This window comes from Olea europaea, chromosome 15 (assembly GCF_002742605.1).
Source record: "Olea europaea var. sylvestris chromosome 15, O_europaea_v1, whole genome shotgun sequence".
In the NCBI taxonomy this organism is placed as follows: Eukaryota; Viridiplantae; Streptophyta; class Magnoliopsida; order Lamiales; family Oleaceae; genus Olea; species Olea europaea.
This window is the reverse complement of record NC_036251.1, coordinates 5,114,517-5,124,825: the sequence shown is the minus strand read 5'-3', so window position 1 is coordinate 5,124,825 and position 10,309 is coordinate 5,114,517. Positions and strand designations below refer to the sequence as shown.

The window sequence follows — 10,309 nt, the reverse complement described above, 5'->3', positions numbered from 1 at the left end:
TGTGCAGCAGTTTTCTCGGCCTGGCGACTCTTTCTAACCTCAGCGGCAGCCCGCAATTCTTCGGATTTATGCCTTGCCAATGCCATCTTCTCTACCATTTTTGCTTGAGCTTGTGCTCTCATTTGTTCAACTTTTGCCTGTAAACCACTTTCATTTACATTAACAATGCCAAAATATCCTTTATATTTGATTCGATTCAATTTCATCATAAAAAGCTTGAAGAAAACTTTATAACTTCTCAACAGAATATGATCAGAGAATAATCATAGGGGATTTATGTGGTTTTGATAGCCAAAAAAAAAAAACTCCGCATGTGATGATCAAATGTAATCCAATACCAAACTGACAGTGTAAATTATCCATATATAGCTTAAATTCAAAATGAAGTGTCAAAAAATTGGAAGCAATTCATCAAATTTCTCTCTCAAGGAAAAATATTTTGGGTTCTAACTTCTATTATCTAATAAATATATCATGTACTCAAGAATTTTAGCCCGTGTTTGGGGCCCATTTCTTAAAGCTCATTTTTCCTCAACCTTATTTTCAACCACTCATTTCATAAGATTACAATTTTTACCAGCTTTCCAAACATACATTTCAACAATTTTCATCAAAATCCACTAAAAATTTAATTTTTATCCAAACCAACCACAGGCTTAATTACTATGATGTATAGTTTGTTTTGAATTTATAGAGAAGGGATTAAAAGAAGCTAAGATACCTCCACTTTCCTCATCTCTGCTTCAAGCTTTGCTTTCTGTTGACTCTCCCATGCTTGAATTTTTATTTCATCTCGTCTAAACCTGACAATGCAACTCAATTTCAGTCAATAAGTTGCTTCAAGTGATAAAATAAGAGTTCAAAGGATGTTCCTAATCGAACTTCAGTCTGAGTCTTTAGGAGGAACCTGACGGCATGTTTGGACTTCTCAGCTTCTTCCCATGCAGCTGCTCGTTTTGAATACTCCATTTGTCGAACATCATCTGCTCTGACAATTTCATTTCCAGATATACTTTTCTCTTTCTCGTCCTTACTTGCCCAAGCGGCAATGTTCATTTTGCCAAGTCGGACACCTAGGGCTACAATCTCTCTTCTGGTCTTGAGCTTTTGGTCTAACTCGGAAGATTCTTTTTTCCTGTTTGCAGTAGAATATTCTAATGCATTGCCAAAAGAATGCTCTGTTGGTGTGGGTGCTGGCTCCACTCTACGAGGAGTAGATGGTGTAGATGAAATTGGGCTGCGGAGTGGGGTTGAGGCACTAACTGGAGTAGCAGTTCTTGAAGGTTCTTGACTTGGAATAGGAGTCATTTCTGTTCCCATGTCTCTCATTGAAACTGCCCTTACGGAAGGAATGCCTGCATAATTCAGGAAGATGCTTTTGTAAGAGTTTGGAATTTAAACAACGGAAGTAGTTACTTGAAGTGTCATGACGCTGTAATGACATGAGCAAAAGCTAGACGGTTAAAGTTCCATAGCAAATTAGATCGAACACTTCTTGCATACAGTAAGAAAATGCCAAGACAACATAGGAGATATATTTAGGACCCATTTGGTACCAGAAGCTCCGTTTGGACCTATTTGGACAATTTTCTGGTGTGTTTTGTCGGGCTAAAAAAGCTTTTAGAAGAAATTGGCTTGATGTAACTTCTTTAGAAGCACTTCTACAAGAAGTAGAAGTAGAAGTAAAAGCACTGCCACACAGGCCCTTATATTTAGCTATGTCCTGCTTTGTAACGTTACACAAATATGACTACCAATTTTTCATATTTAAAAAGTAAAACATTTTCACGTGTTTTTTTAGAGGCTAAACATTGAGTTCTGGAGTCTACATGTACGAAGCTCAATATGGCTAAACTTCTAATATATCTCAGGTATGAATAAGACATTTAATCACCTGTAGCATCTTCGATAGTGCTCTTTGTAGAAGACAATCCTGTACTGTCAAACTCCGTCAAATCCTTGCTTTCAGGGCAGAAATCAATTAACGCATTCGTTCCATTCACTGAATTTGAACCAAAATTACCTGAACCTGTCCCTGATGCAGGTTGACTAAATTCTACCCTCTTAACTGATGACTTATATTCATAACTAGTGGACTCTGGATCAACTCGAACCGAATTCACAGCTATCATCCGGTTCGGTTGGTTATGAGGATTTATATTCGTCTTCTTTGAGTGGTTAGATTGCATGTTTTGCTTATTCATAATCCACTTCTCCGCATCATTCCATTTGGAAGGCATAGGTCCCAGGAATGACCGTGCCACGGAATGGTGTTGTGTTCTCTCCCCTTTGTGAAATTCAAAGCTCGATGTACTATCATAATCAAGATTTTCATCTTCATATGTTCTGACGGGGTGTACTAAACTCAAATTGCTGCTATCAGACTTCGGGACGAGCTGCATTTTTGCACTGCTAGGATTCCCATTTTCCCTCAGGGTATGCTCCTTCTGCTGGAAGGAACTGCAATCACCGTGGTCAGCGTCTGACAGCAAATTACCATACTTAAATGGTGGAACTTCTAAACTGCAAGCTGCAATAATGGGAGGCAGAGGATCGAAAAGTTCATGCAACATATATTCAAGTGTCAAAACAATTAACTGTTCAGTCTGTTAATACAAGGTATGTCACCAGAACACGTTTAAGGATCCATATCGCTACAAGGATAGCTAGAGTTGAGCAAATAAAGCATTTTTCTCTTAGAATTTATTCTAGAACATGTAACAATAACTACCAGGTGGTAATTAAAACAGTTTTGACATATCTGTGAGGCAGGATTCAACACCACCGGCTAGATTTATGAAAGGAAAAATAACTCTGCTATCCAGTGGACCAGTACTGTGTATCATGGGCATAAGCCACGGACTGAGGTGGTCCTTCAGTACTTGAAAAATAATAAACAAACAAAAAAAAATCAAGATAAAGCTTTGAAGTTAAAATTCCAGACGGGTCATCTTTTCATACCCTCCTCATCAAAATTTCCACTTTGGGTTGCCAACAGGCTGTTCTTCACTAACTTGGAATCCTCGAGCCTGGCAGGAGATGTTCTTGAAGAGCCACAGTTTGATTCCTCCTTTTTCTTCGGATGTTGAGGCCCCATTAGTTTCATCCTCAATCTACTTGGAGATATCATACCAGTCTACATTAAAAAATTCGAAAAAACTAAGCATCTTTTGCCCAAATCACAGAACTCTAAATGCAGCCCACGTAAGAGTATTTCAAAAGAATATCGAAAAGAATCGTTGAATAGAACCAATCTCGTGTATCTTTGAAGTCCCATGGGAAATTTTGGGAAATTTGGTATAATTCCAGGTCATGAAAACATGTAAAATGCATCAAAACAGGAGTATTACAATAATTTATTTCGGAAAATCCAAGCAGTGTAAAATAACAACTCTCAGAAAATGGAAGCACGGATGAATGTGTCTCTCCTGGGTGCACGGAAGAACCCATACCTGAACCTTTTGTATCCTCTCGTACTCCATGAGATCCTTCACCTTCACACACTCACACACACCAGCACGCACTTTAACAGAGACCTAGAGAGAGAGAAATTTGTTTCGTTATGAAGAAGCCAAAGCTCTTTATTAAAGGAAGACACAGACTACGATGAGCTGATGTCTGAGAGAGAGAGAGAGAGAGTAGTGGTCTGGAGTTACGTATAAGAATGTGGGAGGTGGGCGATCTTTTACCGATTTGTTGACCCTTCTACTCGGCGATTTTTACAATTTCTTTTCCATGTTTAAATGTAGACAATTAAATACCCGTATAAATAAGTCCGTGACACCATTATTCAAAATTTTATTAAAAAACACTATTATTGGATATTTTCAAAATTACACTTTAGAAAGGGCCTTTTCAATTGGCTTCAGTGTAATTATTTCTTCAAGTTGAAATGCGTCGTAATCAATCAAAGTTAAAGTCTTCTTACAATTACTAAGCCCTATCAATTAATCTTCGCATATTAGGTAAGGTGGGGTAGCCGATTTTTAAATAAAAATAAATAAATAAAATTTGTATTTAATCTTTGCTCATTTAAAATTAAAAATTACTGAAAAATGTTGAGTCTTGAAGCCATCAAGAATACTAGCCACGCCTAACATGTGGAATTGGTGCATGAGAATGTTGTACTCAATTTGAAAGGCTCACGGTCCAACCAATTCAAAGAGAACCATTAGACACCTTTTCGAAAGTGATACATCATTTTCAAATGTAGCTTATAACTTTCTATCGTACGATTTTTGGCTAGGTAAGAGTCCAAGTCTAATATTAATTTCAATTACACATTCACAACTATTATCTATGTATTAACCATACGTTTCATGGGAATCCAATATTATTCATCTTAAAAAATTATTAATAATTTTACCCTACTACGGCTAAGGATAGTCTAAAATGTTGTGTAATTACAATGATTACAAATAAGTTGAAAACTAGATATTAAGCCATCGTTTGGTTTGGCTTTAAAGTCAAAGTTAATAATAAATTTTAACCATATGTCTCTTGTGTTTTATAATTTTTCAACCGTATATTTCATCAATTTTTATTAAAATACACTAAAAATCTGATTTTTATCTAAATCAAATAAAGGGCAAGATTTGTTTTGACTAAAATCTTCTGCAATGGTCCACTTGAGGTTAGAAAAGCAAAATATAGAGAGAGAAAACATTAAAAACATAGTCTTATTATTATTATTATTATTATTATTATTATTATTATTATTATTATTATGTTTTCAGAAGTTAATAGTTGCACTTAAAGATCAATCATGCTATATAAACATCAATGTTGACATAAAGTTTGATATAATGTTACGTGACATTCTATCATTTGATAGTTTAGAATATAGTCAGCTTTTTCATCTAATCATTTACTGTCACATGCAATTATGTTAAACTCCGGTCAAAATCGACAAAGTAGTTTTATCCCTTAAAAATTTCTTGCCATGCAATCCCGGCTAATTAGTGCGATTTTCGTGCTAATAGTGAGATTTAGTCTTGTTTGGATTCCATTAAAATCAATTTTTGGGGAAAATCGTACTTTGAAATAGTGATTTTTTGAAAAAAAAATGTATGATTAAAAAGGAAGAAAAAGTTTTGAATTTACATGTAATATTATTCTATTAAAGAACATATGGTTGGAAAAGAGAGAGAGACAGGGAGAGAATGCAGTTTAAATAAAAATGGAGCCTGGACGAGGACTGAGTAGACAAAATTTTGTAAACAAGGAGAGTTGATTTTATTTTTATTTTTTTGGTTGACAATCATTCGAATTTTTTTCAAAATTTATAACAATTGGTTCTCTATTGACTGTTCATAATTGATAAAGTGGATTGTCGTAAAAAGTTAACAAAAATTCAAATCCGAAATGGAACAACTTTTGGAAACTTGGGTTGTCCACTGGCCACTTCTGATTTACATATGATGTTCTTCCAGAAATCTTTTCGTCAAATTTTGTGACTTTTTAAGGAAAAGCTGTACGAGTTTTGCAGCCTTGTCCAAATTTCCACTGAAACTGTTTATTTCAACTTAAATTGTTTCTAGCCAATTACGTATTTTGAAAAAAATTATATTTTGAGTTTTTGATTCATTCAAGGATGTAGACATATAACAAACATTCAACGAAATTATACAAAAAATTGAAAAGGAAATTACAAGTTTGGAACTTCCGATGCAATAGTGGAAATTCATCTTCTACGTCTTCTTTTCTTCCTCTTTTGAAAACATGGTGATATGATATATAATCCGACTCTTGTTTGGTTTAAATAAAAATCAATTTTTTAATAAATTTTAATAGAGTTGATAAACATGCGATTGAAAAAAATTGTGAAATTTGTGATTAAGATAAGACTAATTAGCACAAAATGTCTCTACATTTGGAGGTTTTTGTGGATAACGTCCTTACCTTTCGTTTTTTGGCGGAGAACGTCCCTACCTTTACCATTTTTTGCGCAGAACGTCTTTTTGTCAATTCCCGATTAAAATGTTCCGTTAAATCAAATAAAATGGATCTTTTCTTTTTAAAATGTAGGGGTAAAATCGTCCATCCAACATTTTCTTCACTGTGTAATCTCTCCCACCTCTTTCTTCTTCAAATGTTCAAGAAAAAGTAAAGTAACATGAAAAAAAAACTTGAACAATATTATTTCATTCAATAAACTAGGGAAAATGACGTGAGAATGACTGCATTTCTGGTAGAAAATATTTAGGACTGCTGTAATACTAGTTGTTCAAAACATTTTGGAATTCTATATGAAGAGAATAAATATGTGGTTAATAAAAATGAGATGTCCATCCTCATTTTGTGCTTATAAATGGTGTAAATAAGATGTGTATAATTTTGAACAGCTGGACAGAAATAGACACTTTCTGATTATGTGACCTTTTCTCTTCTCCAAACTAGATATCCAGAAATGAGCACTCTTTAATTATTGTCAAGTACTCATTTTACTTAGATTGGTTATTGAGCTTGGTTGTTGAGTGCTGATTTTACTGCATTTTGTTATTGAACTTGGATGTTGAGTATTGATTTTGCTGTGTTCGAACTAGGTGTTACGGACATTCAATTGCAGGGATAAACAGAATTGTATTTGGCTGCAGTTTAGACAGGTTGTTTGGCTCAAAATACGTAGGGACGGTTTGCACAATTTTTAACAAAGGTAGGGATGTTTTGCGCAAATAGAATGTAAAGTTAGGGATGTTTTGTGCAGGGACATTGTAAGGGTAGGGATGTTTTTTGCAAAGACAATATCAAGGTAGGGATTGTTATCACCAATTCAATTTTATGCTAAAATGGGGGAGAAAACACGTTCATATTTCATCATCTTCTTCACTCCATCACATGTATTGTCCATTTAGAAAATCATACTTTGATTGGCCTTCTCACTTTACCTCTTATTTACACCCTTCGTAAGCACAAAATGAGGATGAACATCTCATTTTTATTAACCACATATTCATTCTTTTCATATAGCATTCCAAAATGTTTTGAACAATCAGTATTACAGCAGTCATGAATATTTTCTACCAGAAATGCAGTCATTCTCACGTCATTTTCCTTAATTTATTGAATGAAATAATATTGTTCAAATTTTTTTTTCATGTTACTCTACTTTTTCTTGAACATTTGAAGAAGAAAGAGGTGGGAGAAATTATACAGTGAAGAAAATGTTGGATAGATGATTTTACCCCTGCATTTTAAAAAGAAAAGATCCATTTTAATTGATTTAAAGAAACATTTTAACGGGAAATTGACAGAAGGACGTTTTGCGCAAAAAATGGTAAAGATAGGGACGTTCTCCGCCAAAAAACGAAAGGTAGGGACGTTATCCACAAAAACTTCCAAAGGTAGGGACGTTTTGTGCTAATTAGCCTTAAGATAATTATTTACTTTAATCTAATCAATTTTTATAGCTAAATCAAACATGAAATCGATCTTATTAATCTGTCTATTCCTTCAATTCCAGTTTCCATCCCTGGCGCGCGCACAAAAGCGACATTGTTGGCATCTCACTAAATGTATATATGCATGACGTAACTGTACTGTTAGACAGCAAATGGAGCAGAGAGTAGTTGTACGTCAAGGTACATCAGTCCATCTATAATTTTTCACTTCTCACTTTTTCTGTCCCTTTTTTCCATTAATACCAAATCTATTCAACACTCTACCAACTCTTCGACAGCCCTCAAAGGAACGAACATTTCTCCATTTAATTTTTACAATTTCTCTAATATATTTTATAACTAAATTTAGCTTAGCAACGTACATAATTCAAGTAATTTGGTGAAAAAACCAATTAAATAGTGGGAGTAGTGGCCGAAAAATGAGTCAAAGATACTCACAATCTACACATCCACCAATGCCGAATTAATCAATGAATGAATCAGGAAACTCAGGAAAAGGATACTGAATTCCATAACCTACCCCTCGTTACATACACAAGTTTGTACGCATTATATAGATATTAAAAGTGAATATTGATTTTCAACATATAAATCGAGTGGCAATTTAAAGGTTGAACTCCAACCGTAAGAGCCCCCACCGTCCCGTCCCTGGAATATCGTGAGAGAAGTTAATTTCGGGATATGCCTCAGCAGGTCAGGGAACAAGAACTATCTGTACACTAGTGCCCACAAAGAGTTACAATCCATGTTTTACAATTAGCCTCGAGTATTGGTTTTCAACATATAATGCAAGTGGGAATTTAGTCTTTGACATTTTGGTGTAGTTGCACAATGAGCCTTGAGTAAACAAAACCACTAAACCAGTAATTAGAATCAAGAACCAAGAATCGATCGAGTCCTGGATGGGTCTTGATTCGTAAATCAGAATCGTGGATACCTAGCTCAAGAACCGAATTTATCATTTTTAAAAGTATTCTTTTTTTTACAATTTGTTCACCTTGGTCCAATTACCGAATGGTGTATGAAGGAAATAATGAGATGAAAAGAAAATTCAACAATACTGATTGTCATGCTATTTTAATAGGAATGAATTTATGTAGTCTTAGCATTTGTAGAATCTAATATTTCCTTATTGTCGGTTTCTAGTTTTTGATTCGTCATTTAGGTAGGCAATTTAAAATAAAATAAAAAAGGTTGAACCACAACCTTGAGGGCTCCTACCGCTCCCCCCTTAGAGTATCGTGAGGGAGGTAAATCGCGGAATGTGCCCCAACAGGTCAGAGAACAAGAGCTTATCTGTATACTGGTGCCCATAAAGAGTCCAATTCCATATATCAAGAATTAAACTCTTATACTGCGGCTGTCAGAAAAGTTGAGATTACATCACTCTATCCTTTGCACCACTAAGTTATACCCGAGGGCAGGTAGGCAATTTAATGTTTTATGCTTGGTTAAGTATTGAATGCATTTTTGTCACATTCCGCTAAATGTTGAATGTTATTTGATGATATATTTGCAATGACTAAGAGAATGCTGAAATATATACTTTAGTGATATTTTTGTTTATTCCATGTCTATTAGATATTGAGAAAATAATTTAAATTGTTAGCTCATTATTTTTTAAATATTGTATTGGGACCATTTACAAAATGTCAAAATAATTTGATCTAAAAATACTCGAAGTATAATTTATGATTTCGAGTATTAAAATATTCGAATCAACCCACTTAGAGTCCAAACCTAAAATCGCCGTCTCACCCAAACATTAAGTTGGAAACCGTGGTGGAATTTTCGTATAAAAAATACATGGACGGGGAAAGTAATGCCCACATGAAACAAACCAACATATACATAGGTTAATAGGAAAAGGTCGTCACCTGATCCACCATTCATTTTAGGTCATCACTGTGCGTATAAATAAACAAGTTTAAAAGGTATAATATTTTTTCAATAATGCTACTCGCACATAATAAAATTATATAATAATTTATATACAAATGATGTGTAAAAAAGAGAGCGAGAAAGTTTTTTTATTTGATTGAAGGAATTCTAAACTAATTACATCTCATCACATTATGTATATGTAAATCATCATGTATATTTAGCACAACTGCTTTTAAAAATTAAAAAAGGTTTAATAATTATAAATGCATATTTAATAAAGTAGCCACAGACCTTCAAGGATGATAACAAGAACATCTTAGAATTAGCCCCTCGGAGCATAATTCAGTAGTGCAAAGGATAGGAGTGAGGTAGTCTCTACCTCGCTGATAGCCGCAGTGTGAGGGTTCGATTCCTGAGATATGGAATTGGACTCTTTGTGGGCACCAGTATACATGCAAGCTCTTGTTCCCTGACCTATTGGGACACATTCCGTGATTTACCTCCCTCACGATATTTTAGGGATGGGGCGATGGAGGCTCTTAAGATTGAGGTTCAACCTTTAAGAACATCTTAAAATTTAGAAAAGAGAATAATCGACAATAAAAAGATAAGAAATATTTAAAATAGCAACAAAATCGGAGACGCCCCTCTAAATTCCTTATTTCCTAGGATTAGTCTATAAAGCTTAAAACATAGGCGAGGGACCGCAATCCAGGTCTAGGTTGTCGTGTGACAATTTGGCATAGGATGTAATCTTTTTAACATTGTGAACTTATTATAAAACCATGCACATGTCATCACACAAATCAATAAGAGAATTACTAGAGTGTCAAAGAATCCAACGATGCATAACGTATGACACTTTATTGAAAGATTCAAATTCATTACTATTAACATTCTCATTATTCCCCTCAAATAATTATAGGGCACTAAATCCTAGCTGGTAAGGTCACCAGCCTATAAAATGATAAACAACATTATCCAACAAAAGTTATAAAAAAAAAAAATAAAAAATAAAAAAAAAA

General features: G+C 34.3%; 1 protein-coding gene across 1 annotated transcript in view; it reads right to left on the bottom strand.

Annotated features, from left to right (window-relative positions):
* The window catches only part of LOC111411137, a 4,316-nt gene extending 679 nt beyond the window's left edge, over positions 1 to 3,637 (bottom strand). Inside the window, exons 1-6 of the mRNA XM_023041698.1 lie at positions 3,453 to 3,637; positions 2,962 to 3,136; positions 1,895 to 2,530; positions 908 to 1,355; positions 722 to 803; positions 6 to 137 (exon numbers count right to left, since the gene is read on the bottom strand). Of these exons, the coding sequence (XP_022897466.1) occupies positions 6 to 137; positions 722 to 803; positions 908 to 1,355; positions 1,895 to 2,530; positions 2,962 to 3,136; positions 3,453 to 3,482 (1,503 nt within the window). The 5' untranslated portion in view covers positions 3,483 to 3,637. The remainder of the gene's footprint in view (positions 1 to 5; positions 138 to 721; positions 804 to 907; positions 1,356 to 1,894; positions 2,531 to 2,961; positions 3,137 to 3,452) is intronic.
* Positions 3,638 to 10,309: the final 6,672 nt, after the last annotated feature.